This window comes from Lycium barbarum, chromosome 4 (assembly GCF_019175385.1).
Source record: "Lycium barbarum isolate Lr01 chromosome 4, ASM1917538v2, whole genome shotgun sequence".
NCBI classification, from domain to species: domain Eukaryota; kingdom Viridiplantae; phylum Streptophyta; class Magnoliopsida; order Solanales; family Solanaceae; genus Lycium; species Lycium barbarum.
In genome coordinates this window covers 22,662,889-22,681,668 of record NC_083340.1, presented here as the reverse complement: position 1 = coordinate 22,681,668, position 18,780 = coordinate 22,662,889, and the positions used below count along the sequence as shown (strand labels likewise).

At 34.3% G+C, this 18,780-nt stretch overlaps 1 protein-coding gene across 1 annotated transcript; it reads right to left on the bottom strand.

Annotated features, from left to right (window-relative positions):
• Positions 1–2,194: 2,194 nt before the first annotated feature.
• On the bottom strand, positions 2,195–17,211 carry LOC132635550 (ATP-dependent DNA helicase Q-like 2). The gene is made up of 3 exons (XM_060351979.1): positions 17,073–17,211; positions 7,794–8,014; positions 2,195–2,675 (listed from the first exon to the last, which is right to left on the bottom strand). The coding sequence occupies exons 1-3, from the start codon at positions 17,137–17,139 to the stop codon at positions 2,481–2,483; spliced, it is 483 nt and encodes a 160-aa protein (XP_060207962.1). The 5' UTR covers positions 17,140–17,211; the 3' UTR covers positions 2,195–2,480.
• Between the last annotated feature and the right edge of the window lie 1,569 nt (positions 17,212–18,780).

Genomic DNA, 18,780 nt, shown 5'->3' with positions numbered 1-18,780 from the left:
TGTATGCTAGATACGCCTCTGGAGTTAAGTGAAGTCTATAGTATAAAGGCTCAGATATCATGCGAAAAATAATAGAAAGATTGAGAGAATGCATGGACCAACGTCTTATGCTTGTGAAGCTTTATGGGTGACTAAGCCCGTTAACCGGGTCAATCCGGACCGAACCGGTAACCGGTTACGGAATCGGCTGGTTTCCGGTTAAAAAATCGGAATCGGCCCCCGGTTCTGGTTTATCGGTTACAAAACCAAAACCGAAACCGGTCCGGTTCAAACAGTCCAAAACCCTTTTTTTTTGTTTTTCGTATAGTATATATATATATTATAGTATTTATTAGTATATTGTAGGTGTATTTACATATGTTATATAAGTTTATAAGTAAAGTTTAAATATTTACTGACTAACAGGCTAACAGCAAGTCAGCAATACAACATATACGTGTATATACTTGAAAAATAACTAAAATATATTAAGAATATACTTATAATATATAGTATATGTTTAAGTATACATATACTATACTTAAACATATAGTATACATAAACATATATATATATATATATATATATATATATATATATATTACTATATTATATAAGAGCAAATGTGAGGACTTTTGTAGTCCTCACAATAATTTCTCAATTTTTTAAAAACTTTTTAATTAATTACTTTTAGGTCCTAATCTTATTTATTTAAGTCTTTTTTTTATTTTTTTTGTTTTTAAGGTCTACTTTTCAAAAGCTATCGAACCTGGGGACTTTTATAGTCCTCACAATAATTTCCAATTTTTTTTTTAAATTTTTTAATTAATTACTTTTAGGTCCTAATCTTATTTATTTAAGTCAATTTTTTTGTTTTTTGTTTTTAAGGTCTATTTTTCAAAAGCTATCGAACCTCCTACCTCATTGTTCATGTTCTTTGGTTTTTTGGTTGGTGCTCGATATCCGCATTTGAGCCCAATTAATCCAGATAATTCGCACTGTATCGCGCCTATTCGGGGGGAGCGCTTCCTCCAAAGATTTTTTCCATATCCATGTTCGAACCCCTAATCCCTAATTAAGAGAGGAACAGCTCCATCCGCTGCACAAGTTAAATTATGTATTTGTCTTAAAAGTTCATTAACTATGTATAGATTATTTATTTAGAACTAAATAACTTCAGAAAATTAGGATACATAAGTTATAAATGTCAAATTCTGGCTTCACATTTGATTTGAAATAAATAATTTCATCAAAATGGAAGTTAAAATATTAAAGGAGTGGAATGAAAATTTTGCTTTCATATAACTACCCACTTGTGGAACTACAATAGGTATATGGTGGTTGTTGTTGTTGTACACTTGTACTAACACAAATTATATTTTTTTAATTAAAATATCTACTTTTATATTTTGAGTTTAAGCCCGGGCCTCACATAACTAGTAGTATATATATATGTTTAAGTTATACTTATATGCTATATATTATAAGTATATTCCAAATATATTTTATGTATACTATATATTCTTAATATATATTATATGTATACTATAAGTATAACTTAAACACACAATATATATATATATATATATATATATATATATATATTTATATATATATATATATGTATACTATATATTATAAGTATATTCCAAATATATTTTATGTATACTATATATTCTCAATATATATATTATATGTATACTTAATATATATTATATGTATACTATACTTATATGTATACTATAAGTATAACTTAAACATATATATATATATATATATATATATATATATATATATATATATATATATATATATATATATGTGTGTGTGTGTGTGTGTGTGTGTGTGTATAAGTTATACTTATATAGTTATATGTATACTATTTATTATAAGTATATTCCAAATATATTTTATGTATACTATATATCCTTAATATATATTATATGTATACTATATGTATATTATATATTATAAGTATATTCCAAATATATTTTATGTATACTATATATCCTTAATATATATTATATGTATACTATAATATATATTCTTAATATATTTTAGTTATTTTTCAAGTATATAACCTTCTAGTTTTTAATTTAAGTAGATGTATATTATAAGTATATTCTTAGTATATTTTAAGTATATTTCTAACTTAATAAAAGTAAAAATATGAACACAAGTAAATAGAAGAAAGCTCAATGAGACATATATTTTATTCATTTTTGGATAACATTTATTTGCAAGTTGTATTTTTTTTAACTTGCAAATAATACATGAGTTGTAAAGAAATAGTAGAATAATAAAATCACTAATTCTGAATCATTTCGTTAATTTCCCCCATATCGTATTCGGCCATAGAAATATCTTCAAAGTCTTCCATTTGGTCCGGTCCACTTGCTATCAAATTTTCAATTTCTTCCTCCTCGCCTTCCTCCGCTTCTGAGTTTTGGCTGCGTCGCTCCGATCTAATTCAATCGCGAATGCACACTAGTACTTTCAAGCTAAAGCCGGAATGAATGTCTATAGTCTCCAATTTGCTGTCTTCCTTGGCTAAATGCGCTCTCCAAAGCCACGGTTGATACTTGAACCGTAAGGATATCTCGAGCCATTCTTGAGAGTATCGGATGACTTGCCTTGTACTTCTTCCACCATACTAAGACATTCAATTCATCCAGTTCCTTAATATCCACATTTGGCTGCATCAAATAAAAGTTATATTCATCAAAGTTTGCATTACAAGAAGAAGTTGGCTGCGAATGTAAAACTTTTAAATGCGACAAACCCGACAAGCCCTTTTGCTACTTTGAGAAGTAGTAGGGCGTGGAGCAACGGGTGTAGCACGTTCTTCCAAATTAGAAAAATGAGTAAAAACTTTTCTAAACTCGTCATCAATAGCGAGTTCGGCTTCAGCTAAAGATGATTGAACTCCCGGTTCAATTTCTAAAAATGTATAAATTTGACCAACCAATGTTTTAGTATAAGACACTTTTAAACAAGGATTTAAAAGAGAACCCAAAATAAATAAAGCTGGGATGAGAAAAAAATACTTCTTAAATTTGATTATCATTTAAAAAATAGCCGCTTGATAATCGGGTTTATATTTATACTCTTGTAAAACTCTAGCTATTTCCGCTAAGTAGGCTAAAATTTCGATTACCGTGGGATAGAATTGTCTAGAAAAAGCAAGAGTTGCATTATAAAAATTTTTTAAGAGTTCAACACATTCTTTAACATCTTCCCAATGCGAAAAATTTAACCAATCATCACTATCAGTATTAAATTTATTGTGAACTTGTTGTATGGGAATCCTATACTCATATGCTTGTTGTAGCATAATGTAAGTGTAGTTCTACCTAATCTCAATTTCTACTTGAATTTTCCTAGGTCTAAGGTTATTTTCCACACAAGCATTCTTAAAATCTCTAAGTCTTGCCCTATTAGCATTACAAAAAAGAAACGCAACCGCATCTCTAACTTTTTGAATAGAATCGTCAAAACACACAACACCATCTTTAACAATTAAATTTAAAATGTGACAACTACATCTTACATGAAAAATATTTCTTAGAGGAGGGTTTATTTCTCTTTTTAAAAGACCAATTGCCTTTGAATTATTAGAAGCATTATCTAAAGCAATACAAAGTGTTATTCTATAAATATTAAAAAATCTCATTATAATAGACATTGAATCCGTTAAAAAATTTTCATCGTGACGACCTTTTCCTTCATCATATAAAAAAGCTATAATTTTTTTTTTGCATAACCCAATTATCATCAACCCAATGACATGTAATAGCAAAAAAATCTAACTTGTTAAGACTAACACCCAAATCAGCGGTAAGAGAAATATTACAATTTAAAGAATTAAATACATGGCGCAAATAAAATCTATATTTTTTATACAAATCTATAACATCCGCTCTACAAGTACTTCTAGGAATACCCTCAAATAACAGATTATAACAACGTTGAATGTAAGTAACAAACCCCAAACCCGAGGGAAAGGAAAATGGTAAACAATCATAAGCTACCATTTTAGCTATTTCTACATGCTCTTTTTTCTTGTCATACTTAAAATTTCTACCAGTTCGTAGGTCTATCGTCATTTGAATACTCCCCACATTTGAACCCGTTTGCTCTCCCCAAACATCCATATGTTTGCTTCTCATATGACCATTTAGTGTACCCGTTCCACCATCCTTACTAGTTCCTTGCTTAAAACTAAATACTTGTCCACATAAGGTACATGTAGCTGATTGGTTTTCTCTATTCTTAGTTATAAATTTTCAAATTTTAGCGGTTGGCTTACAAGTTCTAGGCGGTTTGTCTTGTGTATGTGATTGTGCAGGACATGTATCTCCTATGAGATTTTTGAGGGATTGTGTTTCATCATCATCATCATCATCATCATTATCAATTTCATTAAAAATGTCGGTAAAATGTTGTTGCATTGCCTCATGACCTAAAAGTGGATTATTTCCACCAACATCAATACCCAAATTAGGTGTTTCTTCCACAAATGTTTCCTCATTAAACCCACCCCTAACAATACCACTACTACTACCGGCACTACGTTTAAATCTCTTTGTCATTATTAAATAGAATTAATTTAAATCACAATCAAATAAATCACAAGAAAATAAATTGCAACAAATTAAATTGCTAGAATTAAATTGCGAAAAATAAAGATAGAGTTGGAACGAAGGTACCAAATTGCCGGATTAATTTTCAACAAAGTGAAGGCGGCTAGAATTGCAAATCCACCAAAGCTACTTCAGATTGTTGCAAAATCACCAACTCCACCAACAATATTATAATTGTAAAATTAATAATTGAAACTAGAATAATACTATAATATTTATTTGAGAGAAATTTAAAGTGGTTAATTATTGCAAAGTAGCTATAATTGAGATATTGAGATTTGAGAGAAAGAGAAGAGTGAATTGGTGTGGATTAAAATGAAAATGAAGAAGGATTTATAATGGACAGTTGCCAACCGTCCAATAATGGTCCATAAGCCCAGCAGCAACGACTATATTTAAAAAAAATAAAAATCACCGGTTTAACCGGTCCGGTTTCGATTTCCAAAAAATCGAAACCAGACCTGTAAGAAATAAACAGTTAACTGGAACCGGCTAACCGGTTCTACCGGTTCCGGTTCTGATTTTACCGGTCCGGTTACCGGTTAAATCAGACCAGTTGACACGTTTATGCGTGACTGACAAAATATAGTACTTTCTTTCAATGTGGGACAACACACGTAATATGACATAATATACCAATTAAAGAAACTCCAATTAAAAGAACTGTTCTCGAAAAGATTAACGGCCTCTTAATAAAGTAAACGGAAAAAAACAAACGGGGCCAAGGTGGAAACTTCCTTTGCTAATGAAAACAGCAGGAAGGTAGAGGCCAGCGTATCAGCAGTTGTAACCATATGAGAAAGGTTAGTGAAAGAGTTGGTTGTTTGTTATGTGATAGAAAAACTCTTGTGTTGGATGATTCTCTATTACTTTGAGTCAAAGGATGCTCAATTACTTGGAGCCAAACAAAGGATGCATTGGTCACTTGGAGCCAAAGAATGCTAAGATGTGAAGGAGAATTGAAGAGCTCATGTACACACTTGGAGCCTAAGTCATTTTAGTCTATAAGATGAGAGGCAATTCTTCTTTGTTTAGTATCCCAAAAGTCATACAATACATTATAGTGAGTAGAGAGTTGAGAGAGCAATTCTCTTAGGTGTAATTGGGATATCTCCCCTTCTTTTGTTAATAATATAAAGACAACTATTCTTTGGTGGACGTAGGATTATTTTGATCCGAACCACGTTAAATTTTGTGTTCTTTCTTTTACGTTTCCGCTAACAGTTAGACATAGACATCTCGTGTAATGACTAATGAGAGGGGCAAAGTCATATCTTGTTGGGCGTACTTGACAGATGATTGTAGATGACTCATATTGAGTCATATACAGTTAGTATATAACTTTTTAACACCTGCTTGGTGTTTTCTTAATGAGATCTTTTGAGTTATCAAGAGGAAAAAATTCTGCTGATTCAACGGCACAAGAGTCCATGGCATAGCAGATAAAAAAGACAAAAGGAAGTCATGAAGTTCCTTATCCCTTATTTTGTATAATTGACAAGTAGTATCTTATTTCCTTTTAGTGCACCCATGAAGTTCCTTTATGAATAGAAGAATGAGTATCGCCCGTACAATAATAAAATTACCACTTTATGTATATATATATATAAAAAAAGGCAAAGGAAATTACTAAAAAGGTGAAACAAAGCATCTGTTTGCAAAGAAAATATTCATAAATAATTTCAGTCATCAGACACTGAATAGCACCATTTTCTTCTTTGCCAATGTTGAATCCATTCCACACAAAATACAATGGTCAACTGATCAAGGCAGTTAGGCACCATTTTAGGAACAAAAATACAACAACAACAACAACCCAGTGAAATCCTACAACGTGGGGTCTGGGGAGGGTAGAGTGTACGCAGACCTTACTCCTACCAAGGTAGGATGACTGTTTCCGAGAGACCCTCGACTCAATAAAAACATAAAAAGAGGTCAGATACGGCTAAGAGATTCAAAGCGATATGGAAATGAAGTAACGCAAGCGACACAGATAACATAGAATAATCAAAGCACAGGAAATAACAGATAATAGCATAATAGCATAAATTAGAGCACAAGAAATTATACTACGATAATGCGACTATTAATAAGGCAGGGTAATGAGACTATCTACTAGCCTTCTACCCTAATATGGGTCCTCCAAACCCTCCTATCTAAGGTCATGTCCTCGGTAAGCTGTAACTGCGCCATGTCGTGTCTAATTACCTCTCCCCAATACTTCTTTGGCCTACCCCTACCTCGTCTGAAACCATCCATGGCCAACCTCTCACACCTCCGCACTAGGAACAAAAATAATGCATCAAAAATGACCAAAAGTATTGCACCATCTCACGATGTAGAAGTAAAGCATTTACAGACTCCTCATTTACACCACTACAACACTCATCTGATGCCTCTGACATCGCCCGGACTCAAATGCAGATATCCAATTGCTCCTCTTAAATCTTAATGTGATTAAAGGTGTAAATCAGAGCTTTAGCGTATGATTTGACAGTAAATGTCATTTTTTCCTCTTAATATGATTAAAGGTAAATGAAATCCTTGAATCCAGGTGTAGCACAAGCTGGGTGCTTCTTTTCGCTTGAGCAAAGCTTTAATTAGGCACCAAAGTGGTAAAGCAGTGTTTTAAGAAGTGAAATGGGCAAATAACCCATGAGACTTTAGGTGAAACGCGAGAAACAGGATTGTTTAATATGAAGCGGATTTACTGAAAATATAAATTTTATCTGATATAATATTTATGATTTAGCACTATTTCTAAAAACTTGAAGTTCACTTAGAAGAACAAAGACCAAAAAAAAAAAAAAAAAATTCTCAACAGGAGCAGAATGGAGAGGGAGTGTCAGTATGAGCACAATGAATAGCGTGCAAGTGGAATCTATTTTAGGCGCTTGCAGTGACCATCACCAAAAATTAAATATTCCAAGCCCCTTCCCCTTGTCAATTGAATGTTCACCTCTTATATTGAAATCCTTTTTTGATAGGTTCACCTATATTAGAAATTTGGTTTTACAGAAAACCTGATCTAGGCCATACTGAAACCTCATGTTTTGTGTTGAAAACTGGAACACTTACTCTTAAAGATGAATCACAAAATTTTTGTAAGCATGCAAAACCTTGCAATATAAGTCAACCAGTAAAAAGTAAATAAAGACAGGATGGACCAACCTCTTGCTGGTTTGCACGATAATTTGATATGCCCAAAACATTAAACCTAATGTCATCAGCTTGAGAGTCCCATTCAAACGGCCTTGACCAGTCATCTACTGAAACAGCAGCATTATCGGCACCCGGGCCACTAGAGGATTCACAACTTTCCACCAGAGCTTTAAGTTCAAACTGTCTCTCATGCAATTTCTCTTGTCGATCTAGCAAAAATTTTATTTGGTCTGGACAAGAAGACATTGAAGACAATGCTTTCAGATGGACAAATAATTTACATTCCAGAAGAATTGAAAGCTCAACATTTAAGGACAGAACTCCATCACAAAGACAAAAAAGACGACACAGTGAGGGAGGAAAGTAAAAATCAACACAAAATCACTAAAAGATTAGTTGCAACAAGGTCGCGAAACTCTTTGTTAATTAAATAGCAGATGAGTGAGGATATATTTGTCCAGAATAACATGTTTTTTTTTTTTTGATAAGGTAAGTAATTTTATTAACAATTGGGGAAACCGATATACACGCCGTATACCAAAAGAAGAGAACCAACATCAGAATATGGTTCTCAACAAAAGAGATCCAATCCTCTATACAAATAGGGACCTCGTAAGTACACCAAAAAGTAACTAGAGACAAAACAACTCCTATGCAATTTTACAAAATCTTGTTCAACCCCATCAAATGCCCTCCCATTTCTCTCTTTCCAAATGACCCACATGATTGCTATAAATCACATTGACTAAAGTTATGTAGAATCACATTTCCAAAAGCCAGTGCTCAAGATGTTTTCTTTGTGAAAAAGAAGTAGAGACAATTGATCACTTATTTTTGCACTGCAGGATAACTTGATCAGCTATGGAAGATCTTCATTAATCTCAGAGGCATAGCCTGGACAATGCCTAGAAAGATTACTGAAGCTCTCTTTAGTTGGGAGGCAGCTGGAGCTGGAGCTGGAGCAGATGACATAAACAGATGGAAGATGGTCCCTGCTTGCATTTGGTGGGCAATTTGGAAAGAAAGGAACTCTAGATGCTTTGAGAACAGCAACAACACAATGTAGGAGATCAAACTTAACTGTATTAAGCTTTTTTCTTTTTGGTGCAACCAGATCTACCCAGAGGATACTATATCTATCCTAGACTCATTAGGTTCCTGTTAGAACTGTAGATTGGTTTTGCTCTCTTCTACTCACTTGTAAATATGGTTTCAGTACAACCCACTTACTGTTCTGTGTTTAATACATACAACATGTTACCTTCCCAATAAAAAATAATAAAAAAAACCAGTAATCCTTGTTGGACACCATGTCCATAAAGACAAGCTGGAGAAATGGGCCACACGTGCAATAGGGTGTCCGGAGTTTTTCCAATCTGTGCTTTAAAAAAAGTGAACACAATTGATGCGACACCAAAAAAAAATTCAAAAAAATTGATAATTAAATTTTAGAACTTTTATGACATTGGTTATATTAGATAAGGAAACAGGAGAGTCCGACACTAATTGCTAAATTAATATGACCCTCATCTACCATAAACTTACTAGTCAGTGTCATACCCCTTTTTAAACCGGGAGAGTTAAAGTAGAAGTACGACATATTGGAGATTCCTGTTTTGGTTTGTGTTAAGGAGTCGCCACCTAATTATTTATGGTGAATTAGGACACCTAAAGTTTATTAAAGTTGTGTTTAAAGTTAACTCTGTTTAAGTCTGCGAAACTTAAGATTCTAGGTAAGGGTTCAATTAGTCTAAAGAGAAGGTATTAGGCACCCTTTAAGACCCATTAACAATGGTTGACCGACCGGACTTAAAATTAATTAGGCTAAATGTAAATATAGTATTATAAAATATTTAAGAGAATATCTTGAAAGTATTGCTAAAGTTTTAGATAGAAGAAAAATGTTTAAAGTAAAACTTGTAGAAAAGTAGTGATTTAATAAAAAGATTTTAGTTATAAATAAACCAAAAGAAAAGGAAATGAGTAATGTTTATACGTATTCGGAATATGAATTACGCCAACTTGCAAATTAAAAATGTATTTGTAAAGTTATTGCAAGATTAATATTAATGTTTTAACAAATGTGTATTTCAAGTGTTTGAAATGAACTAAAGTGAAAGAGTTATCCGTTAAATTAGTTTGCCTTTTTATTTAGAATGAGCTAATGTTATGTAAAATTTGTGACGTTTTAAACTTCTAAGATAATAAGAATAAATCTTGATTCTCAAAAATACGTAGTCATAATATTTTAAAATCAATCATTCCAAAATAAATAGTAAGGATACTATATAAAATAATAATAATATCCATGAATTAGTTGTTAGCTCTCTTTTAAATTAACTACTTCTTATTAAACTAAACTCCACTAATTCGCTAAAGTTCATCTAAATTAACAAAACAAAAAGTGTTAGTCATACAACACAAATTAAACACACAAAATGAAATGGAAGAGCAAATAAGTTAAATGGACTCAGCCCATTTTAGGACTGCTGTGAGCGTAGCTGTTGGGCTTCGGCCCAACAATCTCTTTTTCTGGATCTAGGCCTCTGTTGGGCTTCGGAGAAGAATAGTTCACGTTGGACCTTAGCCCAAACCGAATGTGGAGGAAGAACGAATCTCTCGGACTCGTATGCGATCGGTCATGCACAAAACGAAAAGAAAGGAGTTATTATACGATCAATGAATAATGTGTAAAATATATATGCAGAAAGATCGAAGGTTATGTGTATGCTTTGTATAATCAATGTGTATCTCATACATACACATTCATAAGGATGTGTAGAAGGCAAATATTGGAGAGTTTTAACCCCGCCTTCCTATCAAAATATTAATTGAGATATAAGGGTCCTATACAATATAGAACATCCCACAATACACTTGCAATGGACAACCACATAAGCAAATAAAAGGAAGAATAGGGCAGCAATCAACTCTCTAAAAAAAATCAACATTTAGTGTGCACAGGTTCGAACAAAGGGAAAACGTTGTTTATTCAATCCAAACAGTGGGTATACTAGACCCTAAATAAAAGGTAATATGCGAGATGAATGATATTCAGGCGGCAGGAAACTGGAAACGAAACTAGCGAGGGCAAACTCAATTCATATCCTTTAGACTAAATAAGCGCACGGTGGCCCTCTAACATGATGACAATATAAGTTCAAGCAGAAAACAGAGAAGTCTTTTAGTGGACTTGTTACCCATTTACTTGAAACATTTGCCCCAAGCTAACCATGTATAAATCAACTAATGCAATAGCATACAAGAACTGCCATATATCTGGATACAATAGGTTCTTAAAGCATAAATCTAAGCTCAACAGAGCAGTCCTAACCAAACAGGGAGGAAGTCAGATAGGGTCATTCAACAGGAAACAAATACTGATTTTTACAGGTTTCAAATGCTAAGAGGATTGAACAAGTAGTTTAAGCGAACAAAGATCTATACATCAAATAGGATTCTCATCTCAATCCTGAACCAACCTCCTATAAAACCTTACAAATAACAAAGGGGAAACAGTGGGGTATAGAGACATCAGACTATCAAGTAGAACACGGCCTTCTGGGTTTACAAAAAAAAAAGAAACTCAGTCATGCTAATCTGTTACTAGACTATCAACAGACCAACCAGAATTATAATTCGAACAAAATATGAAACGGTGAGAGAATGCTCATGCGCCCTGCCAAAGACAGCTCCTAGAACAGAGAAGCAGGGGTTTTTATAAGGTTTTGTCCTATAATATTATAAGTTCAAATGAATACTGCCTTGATCCCTTAAATAAACTACAATAAGCTAAACAAACAAGTTATCATCCAACACTATAGCTCAATTACTTTGAAGAGGGAGCGACAGACAATATTTTAACCAACAGTCATGAACAATTTCAAGCATAAAACAGCCAGCATTCGATCGAACAAGATAGGACTGTGACATCTCTTTTTGGACATAGTAGTAAGCTGCAGATGTGGAGCTAAAACACTAAATACTTCTAAAGACACTAACTAGTCTATAGGTTGGGTTTAGGCTGTAATGTGCACATAACAAGAAATTGAAACTGCCTACTCCTCAGCTGGTTAAACAGTGCATATATTGAACTTAAACACATTTTCTGGCATCCTTATTGTAGAACTAACCAATGAATCAGACGACTTAAGATTCATATCTTATTAAGCAGGCCATACAGAGTTTCAAATTTATTTAATGAGCATGAAAAGCCTTAATCAATTCAAATACTTAAATTACAACAAATAGGCACATTTCATAGTGGTCTAATCGAGGGGCAATCATCAAAATAAAAAAAAACGAGGGAAAGGAGGAATCTGAATGGTTCATAGTTTGGATGCTACTCAAATACAACCACCAACTAGAAAATGATGAAAAATAACAGGACCAAACAGAATTCAGCAACCAACATCGGCATGTTGTATAATCACTTTACCGCATTTAAATCTAAGCAGATTACACTCGTCGCGGGCACACTACTTAGAACAAATAGAGTAAAGAGGGATAGTTCAGAACTGTTTTAAACATATATGCAATATGCCTAAATATACATATCAGGGTGTGTATATCTGGTGTATATCGAATGTATATCTTCTTCTTATCTTGTTAACCCATTGTATATCCTATGTATATTCAACTTAAAATAGATTCTGAATCCTGGAAATTCAGTCTAGCAACCAAATTACAGCATACATCTTCCAAGTTCATTTAGCAACTAATGTTCTATCCTAACAGCTCCAAACATCAAACAAACAACATGACGACATCAAAATTAACATAACCACTGAACAGACAGCAGAGTAAACTAAAATCCTAACACACAGAAATTACAGATCACGAGTGACAATTATATCGAAGTTTACCTGTTTGTGGTGCAGTGAAGTGAGGCGTCGAAGTCGTCGAATCTACACTCTCGTTATGAATAGACTCGAACAGGAGCGAACCTCAAAATCGATTAAAGAAACTAAAGTTTTCAACCAAACAGATAGAGTAATCGTTGGCTGCTTTCTTGGAATCTCCTATATTTGATGATTAAACTTGGGTTTTGTAGGGAATTTTTGGTTCTAGATCCTTCGTTTTTCTATCTGTCCTCCCTTTAACCGAACAATTCACCCCGAATTTATAGGGCTTCGTTTGGTTTAAGAAAAGAGAGGAGCGTGGGAGAGATGATCGGCGTGGGGAAACAAAGGCGATAGACGCGTGGGGGACAACTGTGAGTGGAGGTGCAGGGATGGCAAGAGAGGAAAGGGGGTGTGTCAGACGCGTGCAAAAGGAATATGGGAGAGAGGAGAGTGGAGAGAACGTGGGTGGTCAGAAAGGAAACGTGGAGGAATGGATGAAGTCAGAGCAGGTGGGGGAAAAGAGGAGAAGAGGAGTGCGACGGAAGTGGGGGGGTGGCGATGAGAGGAAGGCGAGGGAGGCGAAGCGACAGTGGAAGGGAAAGGTGGAAGTGCGGCGGCGATGGGAGAAAGAAGGAGTTAGGGTGAGAGAGAGAGAGAGGACGAAGGAGGCGGGTGAGAAGGAGAAAGAGGAGAAGAGGGATTAGGGTAAAGGAGAAAAGGATGGGCTGGACCGGGTCGGGTAATGGGCTGGTCAATAATTCGTTTGGGCCGGTCTATTAATTCAAATATGGGCTGACATAAATGTGGGTTGGGTATTAAAATATGGGTTGTTTATTTGAGTAGGGGAATGATATTGTATTGGTATTTTGGGCCATTAATTTGGCTGAAAATTGTTGGTCCTTCCTCCGCTATTTTAATTATTTTCAGGCTTCTAATTTAATAACTAGTACCATATTTATTATGGTAGATAAATAGTAATTAGTATATAGAAAGTAAGGATTTTACAAAGTGTTGTCTTGTAATTAATTTAACGATTTCAGACCCGAAAATGAAACGATGACTAACCGTTTAAAATTTGTGATAAAGTAATGCTCGTAATGTTTAAAAAATAAGAGTAGTGAAAATAATAGTAGTGAAAATAAAGTATTTAGTTCGTCAGTAGATTTAGGACCCCGAGTAAATTAAATAAAAAATAGGGACAAAATTGGGTGTCAACAGTCAGCACGAAATAAAGATACATGATTTCTTTTTGATAAAGGTAACATCTTGTATTCATATCCAAAAGCAGCACCTGGAAGTGCTGAAGGGGTAATTACAAGCTCATAAAAAGAGCCATGGTGAAGTTGTCAAAAGCTAGTCTAAAACTAGTCTGCTATATCATTACAATTTGCCTATAAAGTCTATCAAATCCCCTATATCCCCCAATAAATTCTGTTTACACCAAAAATATAAGACACTAAGACAATTCATCCTAAATTTATGGATGGAGTTGCTTTTGTCTTCAAAGAGTCTTAAATTTCTCTCTTTCCAAGCTATCTACCAAATGCAAGCAGGGATTAGCTGCCACCAGTTCTCTTCTCCATTTCTGTTGCCAATCCCTTGCCAACTGTTGAGTAGTTCAAAAGTAGTTTTAGGCATGACCCAACCAACACCAAGAATACAAAAGAACATGTACCACAGATTTGCAGTTGTCTTGCAATGAATGAAAAGGTGGTCGTTTGTTTCCACATCTAATCCACAAAGTAGACATCTTGAGCAACTCTGAAAACCTTTTCTTTGTAGCCTTTCAGGTGTTAGGCATGCTTTCCTAACCACTAACCAAGCAAAGCAAGAGACCTTTAGGGGGATCTTGATTTTCCAAATAAATTTCCAAGGCCACACCACTGTGATGGAGGTTCTATGATTATAATTCCAGTAGGCAGACTTGACAGTGAAAAAACCCTTACTATTTAACATCCATGATTTCTGTATTCTTATTTATAGGACAACATCATGTTGGACCTCAATCAAGGTTGCTAAAGCCCTTAGTTCATAAACATTCAAGTTATTTTGTCGGCTATCACCCATCTGCTATTTTTCTCAATAAGAGGATGTTCCAAAGCCCAGCCTCCAAAAGTTGCTTACAAAATAGTACAATTCTTCATTACATGGATGCCTAAACAATAATGAACAACATATTGACTTAAAATTTCTTAGAATAGAAGAACAAACTTTTATGGATGACGAAAGTCAAAGAGAAGATAACCTTCAACTACATATGACCATAAAGGTCAAAGTTAAATATAGGTATGCTTTCTATCTGCCTACATGAATGCAATAGGCATTCAATTTCTTTCACAACCAAATGGAAGCAAAGAAAACAACTATATATGTTTAAGCTCCCAGGACTTTCGCCTAGTGGTGAAAGCATTGCATGTGATGTGTGGATTAGGCGCACGTCATAAATTCAAACCCTACAGCAGACAAGAACCTGGTATTTAAGTGTAGAAAGATAGAGCAGCGAACCAATTATCCTCCGGATTCCGAACTGTGCACCAACTGACCCTCAGGGATTTCTCGGTTATTAAAAAAACAGCTATGATCTAAATGCATTTATATGGGAAACAATGATTTCGAAATCTCCTGCCATCAGCTCTACCCAAAGGCATAAACATTTTCAATTGGGGAACAAAACCTAATTACTCCGAACAGCTAAGCAACAATTGTTTGCAAAGATGTATGCATATAAGTAATATGATAATACATGCATATGTATAATATAATCTTTTATATACCATTAAATGAGAGAGCAGGAAGCTCCAGTTCAGTTCCTACAATGTACCAACATCGTCAGCACTGACTTTTGTAATCTACCCAAACTCATCCAAAAAACACAATAGACTATCCACCAACTTATTGTTTTGTTCCAATAACAAGAAAGGTCACATCTTTTAATTTTAAACATATACTATATATTTTGTACTGTAGAATTGTTTGACCTCTTTTTTTTTCCTTAAGTCTAAAGTTATTATTCGGATTGCAAAGGCCATATGTTACTAATCCAGTATCCACATAATTGGTGCCTAATCTTTGATTAAGAAAAAATCAATGAAGTAATATCCGCTAGCCGGTGTTCTTCTAACCACAAGAACCATGTCTCTTTTTCTTTTCATGTAGACAAGCACCAATGTCTAATTTCAAGTCCTCACATCCTTCTCTCTCCCTCTCTCTTAAATCAGCAGTTTCTCATATGAAGCAGTGGCCAAAATAGAGGAATGAATCATTTTCATTAACTGGAATTCCTGCCTAAAGCTGGAAAAGAGTTTATCTTTTGAATGAACCAATCAAGAATAAGCCAGAAAGAAATCTCAAACTTTTCTGTTAACAAATTCAGAAATGTTATGCATAAAATTATGCTGACTATCTGCCTCAGTTTCACCTGAAGAACAGAACTCAGTGACTAGCATCTTACAAGACAATGATATACATAGTAGAAGCTACCCAACATCAGACTTGGCTTTGAGATTATGTAACAGTCATTCGTCTTTATTTATTCCTTCGGTTAAACTACTATTTAGACTTGCACTCAAAGGATTTGATTAGCCGATCCTTTAGAGTGGGAAAATGCAACACAGAAGGCACTGGAGACATAGAACCAAAAAACCTCTATACAAATCAATTTTACACTAATGACCCTATATGTAACTTAAAAAGTTTAAGACTTTGGTGATTAAGTGGAAAATCTTTATCTCCAACTTTTCTATTTGTCGCCAACAAGTACCTCGGTTCCCAAAATGCTCCCTACTTTGGTACAATGATAAGATCATACTATTATTCCACCATTCCATGTAGCAACATTTTTTCTCTTCCACTTTCTCAAGACACTAGACCTAGTTGACAACTCCAAATAAATAGTTATATTTGTTGCAATAGACACTATAGAGCCTAAACCCATTCTAAGATCTGAGGTGGTAAAATGCTCAAAGGCTTAACTTTAGACACAAGCAAAAGCCACAAATGATTTTTACAACCAAAAAAAAAAAGGGGAAAACTTACATAAATATACCTTTCTTATTCGGCCATCTAGTTTACCAAACATGGTCGAAGTATTCCCTACCTATTCACTTCGGCTGTATAGCTAGTGTATAGGTATGTATATTACATGTATAAGTATGTATAGTATATGTATGCTTATTATAAACTATACAATACCTATACACTGTGCATATATTTGGTAAACAAGATGGCCGAATGGTATTCGGCTGTAATTTTCCCTTAAAAAATGCTTTATTTACCCTTGAAAATTCCAAAGTGCAAGCATAAGCCTGTAAGTCACTACTACATGCAGCAAATAAAATTTAAACCCAGGACTTTATGTTATCATTTGTGGTATAATCAATGTTATTACAAACAATATAAAGGGAAACATAAGATAAACAGAAAAAAAAATGTATAATAAGCTAACCTTGAACGTCTTGAAGCTCCACTTCAACATTCAAAAGCTCCTCCAATAGTTCTTCTGTTCTTCCCATTTTACTACAGACAAAAAAAAACAAAAACAAAAAACTCTAAATAACTTTCAGTTTGTTGTAAAATATATATGAATGTCCATATAGCCTAGGTTTTTCACATGTCCTAAATAAGAATAGGTACATGTACATTTGGTGGCAAGGTACATGTACATTTGGTGGCATGTATGAAATGAAGAAAATGAAGCAACACAAGTTTGATTTTAATTCTTGGTGTTGTCATTGATGAAATGAAGAAAATGAAGCAACACAAGTTTGATTTTAATTCTTGGTGTTATCATTGATGACTTCATCAAGAGATTTACCATCTCTATAAATAGATGGTTAAGTTCTCAATTTGAGATATCAACAAGAAGTGAAATATAATCTCTCCCTTCTTTCTACAAAGTTATTAGTTTGCTTCTCTTGTTTATTTCCAATTATATAGTTTTATAACACGTTATCAGCACGAGACTCTACCGTCTCAAGGAATTTTTGAAGGTTAAGGTACTATTTTTATTCTCTCTATTTTATGGCTAACCTTACAAAACTCGAGTTCGTTGCCCTTGATATTTCAGGCAAGAACTACCTATCATGGGTGCTAGATGCTGAAATCCATCTTGATGCTATGGGTCTTGGAGACACCATTAAAGAAAATAATAAAGCATCCAACCAAGAAAATGCCAAGGCTATGATATTCTTGCGTCATCATCTTGATGAGGACCTGAAGATTGAATATCTTACTATTAAGGATCCACTCGTTTTATGGAAAAACTTGAAAGAAAGGTATGACCACCTGAAGATGGTCTTCCTCCCAAAAGCACGATACGAATGGATCAATTTAAGGCTACAAGATTTCAAATCAGTTATGAAGTATAACTCTGAGATGTTCAGAATTACTTCTATATTGACACTATGTGGAGAAAAGATTAGTGATTCTGATAAACTGGAAAAGACGTTCTCCACTTTTCATGCCTCGAATGTGCTCCTGCAGCAGCAATATCGAGAGAAAGGTTTCACAAAGTATTGTGATTTGATTGCCCATCTTCTTGTGGCTGAACAAAATAATGATTTGCTGATGAAAAATCACGAGAATCGACCTACTGGCGCTGCACCACTCCCGGAAGTGAATGAGGTGTATGCCCACTACTCCAGGCGTGGAAAAGGTCGTGGCCCCGGTCGTGGTCATGACAATAGTCGTGGTCGTGATAATAGTCGTGGTCGTGGTCGTGATTATGGTCAAAGAAGAAATTATTTTCCTGGTGTTAATCACTCTTCAAAGAAAAATCACCACCAAAGGGGAAAAAGAAGGATGATAGGCATGAAGTGCCAGAAGCACGTGGCTCAGAAAATAAATGCTATCGATGTGGTGGAATTGGACACTGGGCACGTACCTGTCGTACGGCAAAGCACTTGGTTGAGCTTTATCAAGCATCAATTAAAAGAAAAGAGAAAAATCCCGAAGCTAATTTTATCTCCGAAAATCAAATTGACATCACACACTTGGATGTAGCAGATTTCTTTGAGCACCCTGAACGAAAGATAGATCACTTGATTGGTGATGGTTCTGTGGTTAGAGATGATTAAGTTGTTTATTTTAATTTTTACTAGTCGTAATAGTTGATGAATAAAAGACCATGTGACAGTAGTTGTTTACATGAGTAC